The sequence below is a fragment of the Alexandromys fortis genome, unplaced genomic scaffold, assembly GCF_014885135.2.
Source record: "Alexandromys fortis isolate MF-2015 unplaced genomic scaffold, M_Fortis_MF-2015_v1.1 scaffold_128, whole genome shotgun sequence".
NCBI classification, from domain to species: domain Eukaryota; kingdom Metazoa; phylum Chordata; class Mammalia; order Rodentia; family Cricetidae; genus Alexandromys; species Alexandromys fortis.
In genome coordinates, this window is record NW_026068012.1 from 4553254 (window position 1) to 4569595 (window position 16342).

At 45.6% G+C, this 16342-nt stretch overlaps 1 protein-coding gene across 5 annotated transcripts; it reads right to left on the reverse strand.

Moving 5' to 3' along the window:
- Positions 1–1120: 1120 nt before the first annotated feature.
- Zbtb21 (zinc finger and BTB domain containing 21) lies at positions 1121–16240 on the reverse strand. 5 transcript variants are annotated; one of them, XM_050162083.1, is made up of 3 exons: positions 16127–16240; positions 10635–10776; positions 1121–6714 (listed from the first exon to the last, which is right to left on the reverse strand). In XM_050162083.1, exons 2-3 carry the CDS (start codon positions 10701–10703, stop codon positions 3535–3537), a joined length of 3249 nt encoding a protein of 1082 aa, XP_050018040.1. In that variant the 5' UTR covers positions 10704–10776; positions 16127–16240; the 3' UTR covers positions 1121–3534. The 5 variants fall into 5 exon arrangements, with proteins under 5 accessions (XP_050018040.1, XP_050018041.1, XP_050018043.1 ...); XM_050162084.1 differs by having other exon boundaries at positions 16028–16223; XM_050162086.1 differs by lacking the exon at positions 16127–16240 and having other exon boundaries at positions 1121–4523; positions 5124–6714; positions 10635–12154.
- Between the last annotated feature and the right edge of the window lie 102 nt (positions 16241–16342).

Genomic DNA, 16342 nt, shown 5'->3' on the forward strand with positions numbered 1-16342 from the left:
ACCTGCTTACTTTCAGTTAGATAGAATTTGCTGAAAAACTGCTCAGGGCAGTTTGGATTAAAGCCAGCTATAAATGGCCACCTTTTGAGACTCAATATTAATCAAGAATGTGGAGACTCAGGCAGCATACACAAATGATCTGAGAATGTGGAATCCAATTATTTCAAAGATTTATAGGAAAATACTTTGGATTCCCCAAAGTCTGTCTCTAAAAGGAATCTTTAAAACATCAGACACTAACTTTCCTTTCTTTTCTAGAATCTGAACCCCAGTTTAGCTCTCTGCCCCGGAGAAAAGTCCCCAGTGGTCTTCTTCCCAACTGGAGTCAAAAAAAAAAAAAAAAAAGTCATGAAAATATCCAATGTCTTAAAGTGCTAAGCTACAGCAAGGGAAACCTACTTGAATACTTTGACTAGTTTTTTTTGGAGACAGTCTCTCTATGCTACTGCTGGGCTCAGCTTCCCAAACAGCATACAGTGATGATAGGTACCTACCACCACACCCGAACTGAAATCTATTTTTAAAAAAACACTTTAAGTCATTAATGCATTTCACAACTACCCCCAAACCACCAATCAGAAATTAGAAATTAACAAACTGACTCTGAATTTCTAAGCAAAGGTTAATATATAAGATTGATAAAGAAATCTGAAGGAATGAAAGCTACTCATTTTGTACTATGGAAATGCACCGACTTCACACACACACACACACACACACACACACACACACACACACACACACACGTCCACGGGAGTCCAACTACTGGAAACACAGTCCAGCTTCAGGCCTGCCTTCTAGCCCCCAGGCCTGGGAAGGCGGTGTTCAGGCTTCTGTCAAAAGGAGAAGGCCCATCTTACCATCTCAGTCACCACTATCATTAGCGCCAGCACAGGCTACGTGTGGGTTCAGGTGGTCAATGACTGAGTACCACATAATCTTTTCAAATAGAACACAGTCACACACACAGTCCTGGTCAGCTATACATCTGGCAAAACCGCAGATGTAGGAACTAGTTGTAAAGGTAGAATCTGCTAATTAGCCCAGAATGGGAAAAACATGTATCCAATGTACTTAATCCTCCCCACATAAAGAAAAACAATTCAACAACAAGTTCTCAGGTTAACAAAGAATATATTAAAACAGTTTACATTCTTTCCACAACTGCATAAAAAGCAGGCATCTTAAATAATTACAAGAAACAATGTGCTTTCCATACTTGCAAAAATTAATTACAATCAGAAAAACATTTACAAGAATATCTTTACTATCTAAAGATTTACAATGGTGAAAGACCTATTTATTGAACACCAAATATCTGCCTGCTGGCTGAAATAAACATCCTCTAAAAAACTGTTTACTGAATACAGTGATTAACATCTTTCATTATTTTGTTTCTTAGCATTTAAAATAGTTACATGAGTGGAAGGATAGTTTTTGACACCAAAATAAACTCTTTCAGTCTGACGTCCTTTAAGATACAGTATAAAAAGCAATAGAAAAACCACAACTGCATTATAAATGTTTTTGGTTCAAAATTTTATTTGAAATCTTATGTTTTATTCTAAACAAAAAAGGTGACAAACACTGGTAATTTGTAAAACCTAACAGATATGTAGACCCTACATTTAGATCAAAAATACTTTTTATTTATTTTTTTTACAACAATGTTATTTTATAAATTTTCAAAAATGTAGCATAGGTTCAAGTCCTGGGGCACTGTACTAGCAATGCCAGGATTGGAGATTATCGCTCTGTAGCTACACAGGAGATGACCATGCAGGGAGATGGTCCTAAGAAAAGTGACACTCCAAGGGGCTTAGAGGGAGAGACCAGACACTCGCCACATGGAATGAGTTCAATGGACAGCTACCTAGCCTGGCACTAGCTTCACTCATTAAAGGTGGACACTTTTAGTTCATCTTTAAAATGCATAGTTCAAAAGAGCAGATGGCAAGAATCAGTAACTGCAACCTAATTTTATTTCCCCTTCCTGAAAATTTAAGGAATGAAATAGGAAATGCAGACATATTTATGGATTTTCAATAGCCTTTTCAAGTGAAAGGATAAAGGTCAAAATTCCACGTATAGCTTCTAGAGTATATAAAGTCAATGACTATTTTATAAAAATGTTTGCTACCATGGGTGTAGGATGCTGGTGAGCAGACGGGTGGTGTCTCTGCTAGAGCACACCTTGAAAATGTGAAGACAGCATACAGCAAAAGTGAATAGGGAATTTCTCCTCCCCTAATTTTCTTTCCAGGTGTGTTCCTCCCTCGAGGGAGTGAAATCAGAAGTTTGCCTTTTGAATTACTCCACTGAACTTTGGATATCGCCTATGGAGAGAGTTTTAATTACAACCTACACGGAACAGAAAAAAAGAAGCTCAAACCCTAAGTACCAAATCAAGTTGCAAAAACTAATTTTGGACCTTTGCTAGTGTTTCAATACACATTCGCATGTCAGAGAGTGACTTCTCACTGCTATCCACGTCAATACTCCCACAGAAGTCCTCACATCAGACAGGCAGAAATGCGTATGTTGTGCAGACAGTTCTTGGAGAGCACACGGAAGCTACAACGTGGCACTTCCTCTAATCTCGGAAGGCCTAGAATGAAAGGTGGTCTAGGATGTGGTCAGGCTGTGCTGCGCTAACCTCATGATAGTACCGCCTACCCCAGCGACACCCGAGTTTCAAGCTGGCACAGACCATGTCAGTTCCAGAGCGCCAGCTGTGAGCCGCTGTGGTGCAGACGGCACACCAGAGTCCAGTGGTTTTACACTAATCTGTTGCTGCTGACTGCTGAGCACTCCACAGTCAGGCTTCCATTTCTTTGCCTTCCTTAGCATGTGACCATCACTGATTATACAAAGTGACTGACAGCTTATTTTATTAAAAAAAAAAAAAACTAAGTGTGACTATTGCTGATTTAAATTCTCACAATTTTCATAAAAAAGTTTCATAGGACCACAAAATACCAAATTTTTGTTTTATCAAGTGTCAGGATAATTTATTAAAGTTGGGGGTTTGTTTTTTTTCTTATTGCTAAGGTATTCTAAAATCTGACTCAATACTGCAAACAACTCCCTTTCTTCCTTGTATGTTTTTGGCCTTACAAACATGGCTAAGGGTTACTTCAAACTTAGGTGTCCAAAATAATAAATTAAAAAACCCCAAACCAAAAACCCAACAATACCCTAGTATCCCACTACCCAGAAAACAAAACCCTAAAACCTCAGTCAAGTGATTATAGCGATGCCTTGGAATGAGGAACCATGCATTTCAGCAACATTAACTCAACTTCAACAGTAACAGAATCAAAGCCCTGCTGGCCGAGGTCCAGAAGCACAATATTTCAGAGTTTGTTTCTGAAGTTGTTAGAACATTCCTAGCCAACATCAATTTATCCCAAATCTAAATTCAAACATAACAGTTTCCAACCTTTATTATTTTTTTAAAAAAAAAGTTGTCTTAGGACACAGTTCACAAAGCCAGGGGCTGCTGTTCTGTGACAGGTGAGAGGGGTAGGTCATTTAATTGTGTGTCTGCTCATGACTCCAAAGACTGAAAGCGGTCTTGAATGTCCTATGGCAGAGTTTGCACATGAACTGTCTTTTAAATGTGATTGCTGAAAGGGGAGGGGCGTGGTAGAAGAGGGTGTCTGACTCCTGGGGTGCAAACAGTTTCTCTGTGGCAGGGGTCGGAGTCTCAGGAAGGCCTGTGGGGCTGTCGGGCTCCAGGGGCTGGATCTTAGGCAAGGGCGGTGGAGGTGGCAGAGGTGGTGGTGAGGGGGAATTGGTGGGCACAGGACACACCTCAGCCTCTTTCTGTGCAGGCTCCTCTGTGGCCTGAGACATGTGGGACTGGAAGTGACTCCAGAGCCGGAAGTTGGTACGGAAGGCTTTGTGGCACACATGGCAGATGAAGGGCTTCACGGAACACAGCAGCTCCTGGTGTCGTTCCAGCTGCTTGTGTGCCGTGAACATCTTCCCGCATTTCTCGCAGGGCCACAGACCAGCCTCCTTGCTGGGACCAGCCTCCCTGGGAGCTGCACTGGCCTCAGGAGTCTCCTCCTCAGCCTCCTCCACAGGCTCCTCTTTGACTTGGACTTTCAGTTGCTTTGAAAGACTCAAGTCTTCAGGGAGGCAGGAGGAATCCTCAGAATCGAAGTTCACTTGCTCTGAAGAGTCACTAAACACTGTGTCCTCTTTTGGAGCAGTCACATGGTTTACCTTGCTAGGCTCAGACTGAGGCCTGGAAGCAGCTGCCACTTCACCATTGTGGTCCAGGGTAGGCAGGGAAATGTTCTCTGCTAAAGCCATGTTGTTCTGGTTGTGCACTTCCACCTGGTGCCGCCAGATGCTGAAGGAAGACTTGAAGGTGCGCATGCACTCCAGGCAGGTCAGCTTTTTGTACTCACACCTGTCTTCATGCTCCTGCTTCAGCGCTGGGGAGAAGAACCTGAGGCTGCAGAAAGGGCAAACGGTGGCATTCCGGCACAAGCGCTCGTGGTTGCCTTGCTCTAGAAGAGAAGAGAGCTTAGCATTACAGAGGCGGCACGGGAAAACCTCCTTGCTCTCTACCGCGCGTGCCAGAGCCTGCTCTTTTGGCTTAGCAGCTCTGCTCACTCCGAGGGGCCTCTCTCCCGGGTGCATCTTTATGTGCTGCTTATACTGAGAGAGAAAGCGGTACGCCTTGCCACAGTAGGCACAAATGTAGGCCCCCTTGCCTCGGGAGCGCAAGTTCCTCTTGATGACTTGCTGTGCTGGGGAGCTACTCTGTCCCTGGAAGCCAGGCTTGCTGCGCCTGAGCTTAATGACCAGGGCCTTCTTAATCTCCCTCTCTCTCACTATGTCAATCAGTTTCCTTTGGAATTTCTCATCCAACACTGCATGGGAACTAGAGGCTGGCGATGGGTTCTTCACTATGCCGTGTTGGGTCTGACAGTGTGTCCACACTTTGAAGTTGGTATGAAACCTCTTGTGACAGATGTCACAAGCGTAAGGCTTCTCTGGGTTATGGTACATGTTAACATGGCGGTGAAGACCCGCGGTTGATCTAAAAATCTTAAGGCAATGTTTGCATTTAAATTTTTTGTTTGGTCTCGTCCCCTCCAACTCACCAAACTCCTCTCTGTTTAATTCAGAATCTGGGAAGTTGCTGTCAAGGGAAGGAGGGCTCCTGCCCTCCTCACAGTTCTCTTCTGAGACAGAAGGCCCATGCTCATTTGCCCTTGTTTTCTTCAAGGGCGACCTTCTGTCTGTCTGGAACCTTCTTTTTGCTGGGAGTCTGCTAATGTCCCTCTGGTCTTCCTCTGTTTTGAGGGGCAGGTCTCTCGTAGTTGTTGCTGCATCTCCCACGGTGACCCGGATGATGTCTGAGGGGTCCGACAGAGGGCTGCTAGGCTCAGTCTTAATGCGCACCTCAGTCACAGGGGAGGTCCCCTCCCTGTCCGTTGACTGAGACGCACTGAAGGACCTGAGGCGATGAGGCTGGAGCACTTGAGGCCTGTCATCCAGGGTTTTTTTGTCACTGCCATCTTTTAAAGAGGACTGTTGAGACACTGCACAGAACACACTGCCTGGTGCCTCATTTGCTGCTGTGGATGATCCCTGGGACGACTTCAAATCTATGGAGGGGGAGTAGACAGGCACCTGGCTGTCCATAGACAGTGACCGCCTGAGGAGGCTTTTCACTAGCGGGCCACTTCTGTCAATGCTCTGGTTTGCAGAGGCGGGCCCACTGGATGGGACCACCAGGCCTAGCTTAGAGTAGTAGAGCAAGTTCCTATCCTCCCCCTGACTGCCTCCTTTGCTAGTCTCTTTTAAGAGATATGGAGTCTCTGATGAGCTACGAAGAGACAGAACAGGTGGCCGTGGTCTCTTCAGAGCCAGCTCTATAGCTTTCCCCTTGGGAAGCTGGCTGCTCACTCCTGGTTTATCATCCATGGCCTCCCTATCTTGTGAAGGCTTTGAGGGTAGGACTGCGTTTCTCTTAACCAAACTACCCCTGTTAGGATCATCCAAAGCCCCAGGTTGTTCCACAGACTTTGCATATACTGCAGCACTATCCTTCGGCCAACTCTTTTCATTTAAGGACAGGCTGTGAAGCTGCTCTGGCGGCTTGGCCACATGTGGCTTACTGGTGCTGGTCTTGACTGCACCACTCGGGGACGCCAGGGCAGCATGGCTGAGGTCCTGCACAGCTGGACCACTGGCTTTCCCTGGCACTTCGCTTCTGCCCTGACACACGATGACACTTCGCTTTTGAGAGCTGGTCTCGTCATCTTCCACCGGAACTCTTTTCCTGTTGGGACAGGCTGGAAAAGGAGCCTGAGGGGCTTTGGCAACGATGTTGGTCAGGAAGGAGATACCAAGGCTATACCCCAGTTCCTGCACAGCAGCAAGGCTGCCCTTCTCCACAAAAAGGGAGGAAGAGTAAATGTAGTTCAGAACGTTGTCAAAAGCATCAGGCTCACAGAAGTCCAGCTGAAAGACAGTCTGTGCCTCGTTCTCCTTATTCGTGAATAAACTCTGGAAGTACTCACTGCTGGCAGCCAAGACGTTCTTATGAGCTCGGAACTTCTGGTCCCCAACAATCAGGAGTACATCACATAGCTGTCCCTTAAGGCGCTCCTCATTGAGGGCGCTGAGCAGAGAGATGGCATGTGCTGGGTTGATGTAATGTAGCAGTCCCTCCATCCTGCAATTGATCTGGAAGACAGAAGGTGAGACCATCAGCATTTGTATTCCATGAAAGACCTGCTCGAACTTAATAGGTAGACACATAGGTGACACTTGAAAATGAGGTTTAACATTTAGGGTCCTTATCCATCTGATGCTTGGTTACATTTAGTTTATTCAAAAAATAAACTAAATTTGAATTGTCAAAATTCCTCAAGTCTATAATCCTACTTCAGTTTTTATTATCTTATATTTTGTTTTATAAGATATATACTTAAATGTAACATGACTGCCAAAAATTAATAGTAGATTGTGGACTTTTTAAAATGAACCTGGAAAGGGAATTACTTGCTAATTACTAGGTAAGACTGTTCAATGAAGGTTAGACACATTAGAAAATTAAAAGGTTGTTTTCTTTCTTACACTAATTGCTTGCGATTTTTTAAATGCTATTTTCTCACTAGTCATTTTCAACAGCATAGAGAACTTTAGCCTGACTGTAAAGTTGATTAGGGAGTTTGAACTGAAGGGTCACTGATATTCTTCTCAAACCTAAAGGTAAGAGAAGGCAACTTGGTGAGTGTGAGTTTTGGGGCCAGACACTTGGCTGAGGTGCTAGCTCTACCCTGTGAGCTGATGTCCTCTGTACACAGGGCTGTGTGTCAAGTAAGGTAACAACTGCGCCTTCTTGCAAGTATGTGGCAAAGATTAGATGTGCAAGCTTCTACAGCAAACAATAAATGTACAGCTAACTGTCAGGACTGCAAGAATAGGCCTAAGTTAGTATCAAAGGAGACGGTCTAGATTTCCACTCCCTCCCTGGTGCTCTAGCATAAAGCAGGTTGCTCATGGGACATGATGTGTGGGCTCTGCTCTATGAGCACCTCCTCTCGTGGTCTGGTTTTCTATCACTGACTCCTACTAACAGTATTGTCATAGAACTGGGAGGATGATGTAGCTTAGTGGTAGAGTAAGGCCCCGAATCCCAACACCAGCACCACGGGGGTGGGGTGGGGGGTGGAGGTGACGGGGATAGGACAGAGAAAGAGAGAGATAGAGACAGACACTGATTTTTACTATTAGAATGTATCCACAGTGACTAGATACATCTTTGACAGGCTTATTCTAGAAGGAATGCTGCCAAGGACCACACCCAGCCCCAGATGTAAGCCAACAAGTCCCCAGCCCCCAGCTCTCCAGGGGCAGCCTTTACTGGTCACTCGGAGACTGGGCTCTTTGGTTTTCAGAAAGAATAGATTACAAGATGCAGACAGGGGTGTGGCTCTGCCACTAGAGATGAATCTAGCACCCACCAGGTTTCTCTTCATTCCTGCCTGCTTTTCTTTAACAGTGACATGTAGCTTGGATTAGATCCTTTTCTTCCATTTCCATTTCTCCCTCACTCCTAGTTCACTGTAAGAACCACGCATCTGAATAAAGACACGTCTCATTTTTCACAGGGGTCAGCGGAACCACAGGACTGACTCAGCCAGCACTGGCAGTCTGTAGCACTGAAAACTTCTGGAGATGTTGACACAAGGGAAACAGCAGACCAGAAGCAAAGGATAGGAAGGTATTTCTCAAGTGACTGAAACCAGCAATTAAGAACAGATAAAGCACCAAGAGAGAAAATGTTAGAAAATACTAAGTGTGTCAAGGGTTTGGGAAAGCAGTTTCAGATAGACAGACATATGCTCTGTGTGCAAGTATGCATCCAGATGAGTGGTAAAAGAATTTTTTTCTGGGAGGTCAGAGTCACCTATGTTCTGGGCTAGTCAGTTAATGTACGTCCCAATCTTTCCCTTGCACAGCAAACAGGGATAGTAACAGCTTCCACACAATGCTGCTGAGGGGCATCACTTACCTACAAATAGTGCCTACCTACCTAAAATCCATCCATCTACCTATCCAATCACTCATGGAAGTACATCTGAGAAGACTCAAGAGAGCAGGCATAAGCCTGGAGATTAAGAAGTAAAGTCAACACAACAGAGGAAAGAACTAAGGTCATGTAGAACTAGAGCCAACAGAGCTGGGAGTCACAGACAATATCATCTCAGGAGTCAGACTGTAAGGCTGCGTAGCTGGAAAAGGATTGTTCAGTGTAGGAAATGGGGGTGAGGCATTGGGAAGACCACAGGGAATAAGCCTGAGTTATGTCTTAATTATAACATATCTGGCTTTATTGTGGACAGCAGACAACAAACCAAAGGACAAAAGAGGAGGCTACTGCCACGATGGCTTGGCAGAGGCTGGTACTGGGTGTAAAGGCAGAGCCATTAGGTTTCCTAATGGAGTAACCACAGAACAACAGGAAGAGTCAAGGACCTTGCCAGGACAGGGAAAACTATGGCCTTTGTTGAAATGGATTTGGCAGAGAAATCAGGCTGCTTCCCTCTTTGCCTCTCCTTTTCTAGGGGTTTCAGTTCTGACACTCTACAGGTGAGTGACAATTTATCAATCTTGCCTTTGCATCTTTCTATTTCCTTCTCTGAGCTCCCTGGAATCTCTGCCCACACAAACATCTATATCTAAACTGTTGTTTCAGGTTCTACTTTTGAGAGAAAAACCAAGACACCAAGACAGCCTAAAACCACAGGTGCAAGTTAGCCAGAATGTGCTAAAACTCTAACCACATAGGATATCAAAAAAAAAAAAAAACCAAAACAAAACAAAACAAAAAAAACCAGGCACAGCCTAGTTCCTGGAGTTTAGTCTTGCATAGGAATAGCATACAACAACCTGTTGACACTGTGCAGTTATGCAGGTACAGAACAATGTCTATGGATACCATAGGCGATGCAGTATAGGTGATAGCCACCAAACCCAGCATGGGGAAGACCCAGGCAGGAAAGGTAAGGTAACCCACAAAGGGACAGGGGCAGTACGTGCAGCACCACACAGAAGAGAGAACTAAAGTCTTCCTGGAAAGTGTCATGATGCTGATCTAGATGAAAGGCTTCGGGAACCAAAATGAAGACACTGGAAATCATAAGCAGAGGAATGACACCTGTTCCTACAGTCTCTGGAGAGACGGAAGAGAAGGCTAGGAGGTATGATTCACCTTCACTTTAATTCTATTTTAAGTACTTGAAAACATGGTCCCAGTCCTGGTCTACCTGAAAACTAGGACTATTTGAATTCTTACATTTGGTTACAGCAGGTATAACTGTTTATTGAGTTTAGCAACTAAAGTATAAACACTGTCTTGAGAGAACAAGCAAAGGGGAAAAGCAGAGCTTCTGAGTGTTGTCTGGCAACCCCGTACGCTATGATGGGGAAGTGCAGACGAACCCTCTGGACCTGACCTGTTGGTGTCTCAGCTGCTCAGGCATCAGAACAGCAGTTACGCCGCTAGGTGTACTTTCTCAATCAATGTTAAGGTACGGCAGACTCATTTTCGTGCATGAGTTAGCTACAACTCACAGCAGCAACAAATCTCATGTACAAACCACACAGCTATTAGTGTCCTCACCTCCACCTGACTCATTAATGCAGAAATCCCATCACTTAACCATGGCAGAAAATCCTGGAAGGTACTGGGCTGTAGAAGAAAAGGCCCCCCGAAGAGCAGAAGCAGCTGAGACAAACTTCCCTAGAAAGCCAGATTCTGAAATAGGCTGACTTCTCATCACTTGGATCTCCCTACAAATACCTTTCTAAACTCTGCCTGAGACAGTTCTACTTCATGTTGTTTCCTGGAGCTTCAAGGGGGGAGTGGCGAGGAGAGAACGGAGAGAATTATTACAGTAAAAGCTCAGGGTAGATTGCTATCCACAGAGAAGTCTTTGGTCTACTGCCATCTTTTAGGAAGGCAATCTTATTAGGACTGCTCATCTTTTCTGAGCAGTAGTATCCTTGCCTGCTCAGTGCTAGCCCTACCTATACCATGTAGAAATCTCACGAGACATAAACAAAGCAACTTGCGAAAGGTCCAGAGCAAATCCCACCTGGCAAGTACACATCTTCCTTCTCTCTTCCTCTCCCGAGTGTTTGTGAGCCCGCTGCACACTGTGCATCACAGAGGTGCTGATGGTGGGAGGTGAGCTTGCAGGCTGGCTTCCTGTTCTCCTGCACCTCACATTCCTGTGACTGGGCAGACAACAATGTGATAAAGAAGGCAAGAATATGGAAGAACATTCATGTCAGGAGACTGTCAAAGTGGCCAGGAGGTGGGAGGGTGGATGATTAAGTGACATCAGGAAAGGCTTGGGACTCACTTGGTATTGAAGTTAAAGCCAAAGGCTCAGAACTTCCATGAATGTTATCTGATTAGCCCAGGCTTAAAATCTTTTGAAGTTTGCCCTGACCTTAAGTCAATTCCCCAGAAGAACCCTAAGGCCCCTCACAGCTAGACTCAATGAAATTACTTCATGCCATCACACAAATGCCTCTGATATACTAGATGCTGAGGTGAGACACCTGTATCTTAATATAAATTAATTCAACCCAAGTGTTTCCATTCTCATGTTACATGGAATAAGGACTTTGGGGTTTAAGGAAGGTAGGTACTTTTGGAACAGAGTATGTGGGGATAAGTGTATAAGAAAGAGAAGCACATAGTCAAAAACACAGTAGGACACTACCAAGGGAGGGTGAGGAGGAGATGGAAAGGGTTCAAAACAATTTCCCCTATTTTAATTTAAGAGACTGGTTCAATAGCTAAAGATTATTACAAATGACCTAGGCTCTGGGCTAGTCCAAAAAACTCTAAGAGCTCTGTGGGAAATGTCCCTTTTCTAACCTAAGTTCTGGGAACACTGTCCCTGTGCCATGCTGGAGAGTGCTGACAAAAACCTAACACGATCCTGAACTCTAGGGATCCGGTGACACAGATGAACACCCAGCACTTAACTACACACACAGCCGATCCCCAGGTCCTCACTTCTCTCTCCACTTGATTTTACTACATGGTGACAGGAAGCTGGCGCTGAGCTTCAGTTTTATCAGCACTCACCTGGTAACATTGCAGACATCTAAAAATTATCTCAAGTGCCTCAGGTTTCAAAGCCAGACTGGCTGAGGGGATCCTTCATGGTATCAAGTTACTGTACTCCACTTCAACACATTTCAGTCTCTCTCTTGCTAAAGAGCAGACTGTCAGCCTCAGCCAGAGGGCGGCTCCACTGTAGCAGTTTAGATTCTTAGCTATGCAGCAGACAAGCAGCCTCTGCTGGTCTGCAGAGACCTTCTGTGCTGCTTTGGGAGAACACTTGTGCCTAGCAAGTGCAAGCTGACGGTTGTAGACACTACTGAATACCAAGCCAACTAGAAACTTCCTCCCTAGACTACAGTACATGACAAGACAAGGGCAATAGCTGAGTAGAACTGATGGATTGATCTTAGTGTGGGCTGAAAATTCAACGTGCTAGTGCCTGACTCATACATTCCTGCAAGTGGGTTGGTTTTGTCCTTTGTGGTTCAAGTTTGTTTGCTTGTTTATTTATTTATTTATTAAAGATTTCTGTCTCTTCCCCGCCACTGCCTCCCATTTCCCCCCTCTCCCAATCAAGTCCCCCTCCCTCGTCAGCCCAAAGAGCAATCAGGGTTCCCTGCCCTGTGGGAAGTCCAAGGACCACCCACCTCCATCCAGGTCTAGTAAGGTTAGCATCCAAACTGCCTAGGCTCCCACAAAGCCAGTATGTGCAGTAGGATCAAAAACCCATTGCCATTGTTCTTGAGTTCTCAGTAGTCCTCATTGTCTGCTATGTTCAGCGAGTCCGGCTTTATCCCAAGTTTTTTTTTTTTTTTTCCTCAAAGATTTTCCTCAAACCTCAAGAATAACCAAGTATTTCTTTTTTTTTTGAAAAAAAATTTTTTAAAAAGATTTATTTATTATGTATACAATGTTCTGTCTGTCTGTCTGTCTGTATGCTTGCTGGCCAGAAGAGGGCACCAGATGGCTGTGAGCCACCATGTGGTTGCTGGGAATTGAACTCAGGACCTCTGGAAGAACAGTCAGTGCTCTTAACCTCTGAGCCATCTCTCCAGCCCTCAAGTATTTCTTACAATAAATTTCTTTTTCAACCAGTCAGTTTCTGTTCTGGCATATTTCTGCATGCTGCCTACATCCTGCCCTGTCTTTCATGCTTATTCTTCATATGTGAGATACCTCAAGCAAGGCTTTCATTACTGTACCAACACACAATCTCTTCCACAGAAGCAGCTTGCTCACTGGCTGTCTCCATGTGCAAGGCATGGTTAAATGTATCTGAACACATGGGTACTCAAGATAAAGCCCCACTGTCTAGTAATAAGGAAACCCCCAAAGCTGATTTTAATGTGTTAAATATCTTGATGGAGAGAGAAGTGTGATGGCTGGTGTAGTCCTCAGGAGTGCAGAGGGAGCTCAGGAGCCGTCTTGTTGTAATGCTTTGTTAAGATGAAAAGAATGGATAATGTCATAGCCCCCTCTATCCTAGTTAAAACAAAGGAGACTAAAACACAAAATCTTTAATAAAAGACCTTCAAGTCTCTATAGACATCTGTATTTAGACTACTTTTAAAATTCTTTAGTTACCTCCTGTGACTTTTCCCTGTTTCTGTTCTAGAGACACAAATCTGCCATCTGACCACCTCCACCACTCAACCTGAACCATCCTGATTGTGATAAACTCCTTTTTCAACTCAGCTAAAGTTCTACTCATTGGGAACCCCTTAGGGCTGAACATTCCCAGGCAACATCCTGAGTTCGTATGGAGAAGTCCTAACCTCTGCACCTCAAAAGGCAATCATATTTGGGGCTGAAGTCTTTATACAGCTAATTAAATTAAACTTAGTCCAATAAAACCAATATCTTTAAATAAAGAATTAGAACAGAGACAAACATGGAGGGAAGATCCTATGAAGATATAAGAAGATGCTGTCTACAAGCCAAGGGCAGAGACCCCAGAAGACACCTGGCCTGCCAACAACATCTTTCCAATTTCCAGTTTCTGTAACTGTGTTGTTTAGGTCACTGGTCTGTATACTAAATTAAAGCAGGTCAGAAAACATAGCTATTAACTTACTTAAGCTTAGAACAAGTAAACCAAATCCAGTGTGGCACATTTCTACACCCAGCACTTGGGAGGCTGACATAGGAGGAGGGTGAGTCCAGGCCAATGTGGGTTACAAACCCTTGTCATCCTTTGCCACACTGAACAGGCACACCACTACATTGTGTTTATTCACTGTTGTATGCTAGTTGGCTGTGTGTCCCACTAGGATTGCAAGCTCTTTAAAGTCCAATACATTACTTCTGACACTCCCCATGATGCCCAACTTGGGATCCTACAGAATAAATATGTGATTATTTTCCACTCTCTACTCAAACTAAGGAGTAAAAATGAAGCTCTTTGATGGCTTTCTCTAAATAAAGTTGGCCACTTTACTGTCCTGTTTTAGACTACAATTTGTTTTTTTTTAATTATTATTTTCTAGAAAAAAACAGACTACAGACTAGCACACAGGCTTCTCTGACTAATGTCAGTTCTCTCTGTACCATACCTGGGTGTCACTCCTTACCAAGTAACCCATAAACCTGCATTTCCAGTTTCTGAAACTTAAAAGTAACTTCTACTTCTCCTTTACTTGGCCACCGTGGAACTATAAAAGCTTTTGCAATTTGCCAACAGCAATACTACATTCCTCTGCAATAGTGCCCTAGTGTGATTTCAATGCATCAGCTTTTGTATGTGGAGACCTCGGAAGATCCCACATGCTCCCCTCAAAAAGTCCTTGTTTTCATCTGTGAATTCCTATCTAGCACCAGGCTTGACAGGGGTCTACCATGCAGAGAAAGTTCACTAGACTTCTCACCTTTATCTCTTCAGAGCCCCATAGGACCCAGCACAGGACATTTCCTAAGCTTTTTTTTTTCTGAACTTCTGTAATTACACTAGCAATTGAATTACGATTCCACCTGTATCTCTGCTCAGACTTCCTCAGACTTCAGTCCCTGGCTGCCTTATGAACAGATCCATTTCAGTATCCCACTTGCCCTACTTGGCACTGTGATCCACACCCTCCCCCCTGCTTGTCTTCATACATTGCCTCCTTAGTTTGGGGTGATGTCAGCCAGGTCTCTTCAGGCAGAAAGGTATTTTCTTTCCTTTGCCCTCTGGCCAGTCTCTGATACCTGTAAATCCAGTCCTCAATCAGCTCTGGTACAGGGACAACTAAAATGGCTTCTCAAGTTATCATCTTGTCTGGAGACCCCTTTTGTTGCTTTTAGTGTTCCCATACCTAACTTCCCCCACCACATAATACTGTCAATTCCTTGAGGGAGAGCTTCTATCGACAATTTCTATTTCCTCCCTATACTTCATTTCATTAAATAAAAATGCTATATTGGTAAGTGGATAGGCTGAATTAGAGTCACTTTTAAGTAAGCCAAATTTCTTCTTTAACGCCAATATTTAGGGGTAAAGTTAAGGATAATGACTAATTGCCAGACATGGAGGAGTGTTTTCGGTGGAAACGCTAACATGGATTAACCTATTTTTGGCCCTTTTAAAGAAGGTGGAGAAGTTCATGAAACAAATCCAGGAACTCATGACTCAGGGTCATGCTGATGAACAATCACCGGACTATGCTGTAACACAGATGTCTGAGGACGTAGAGGAGTTTGGAGCTCATGCACCAACGCAAAAAATCCAGGCTTCGGAGGGCTGCTCAGTGTCCCTCAACACCGCACACTCTGAGTCAGGCAACCTCAAGAAGTATCTGTCTAAAGCTCCCTACAAAGTGCTGAAGTGTGTGGTTCTCCAGCACCCAGGGTCTCAGGGATGCACAGCGCACGGTTCTTTGATTACAAGGTGCGTTCTCTTCAGAGGGACACTCAAGGTGCTCCTGATAACCAGGCCTGGGAGACGGAAGGGCTGCAGGGAGGTCTTCTGCTCTAAGTCCCAGGGCGAGGAGGGTCTTTCTGGGGAGGGAAAGGGGCGGCAGGGGCTCAGGAGGTGTCTGCGGGGGAGCTGACCGACAGGCTGTCACGCTCCAACCGCGGCAGGTGCGGGGTGCTGCCCGGCTACCCGGTCTTGAGCCCGCGTGCCGCCGGGCCCGGAGTGTGCACCATTGCCTGCAGCGGCGTCTCAACGGTTCTGTGGGGGCGCGCGCCCCGACTGCACTCCCTGGCTTACCCAGGCCACCCCGGCTAGGGTTAGCAGCTCAGCGGGCCGGAGGCCGAGCATGCGCAGGAGCGAGGGCGAGGCCAAGTGCGGGCATAAAGCATGCGCAGTGTAAAGACACATTGGGCTACGTGGGAGTCTGAGCATGCTCCGTGAGGACCGCGGCCCCGCGCACGCGTAGAAGGGCCCGGCGCCCGCAACCCACTGGTGGAGGAAAAAAGGAGAGAAATCACCTCAGAGTTACGTCAGGAAAGGCCGCGTTTTGCGGGGAGGCCGTAGCCCCGAACAGGGCCCGACGTCCTCCTAGGGCGCGGGACGTGACGGCTACTCACCGCTCTTCAGCCCCGGGGCAGGCGCCGGGTCCCTCTCCTCTCACACTCGGCTCGCGCAACCCGCAGCCGCCGCTGCCGCTGTGATTCCATCCATCTTGAATTTGACGTCATCCCACACCAGGGATGAGGTCATCGCAGGCAGCGCTCGTCACGTGCGCGGCGCTGGGATTGGGTGCCGGGCGGCCGGGGGCGGGCTGGGGGCGGGCCAGCGGGAGC

Bases quoted from the DNA above. Each gene is read 5' to 3' on its own strand.
- Zbtb21 (XM_050162083.1), bottom strand. From the start codon at position 10,703: ATGCACAGTGTGCAGCGGGCTCACAAACACTCGGGAGAGGAAGAGAGA. The intron at 6,715-10,634 runs GTGGGATTTGCT...TCTGTCTTCCAG, and splicing joins GGAAGATGTGTACTTGCCAG to ATCAATTGCAGGATGGAGGG.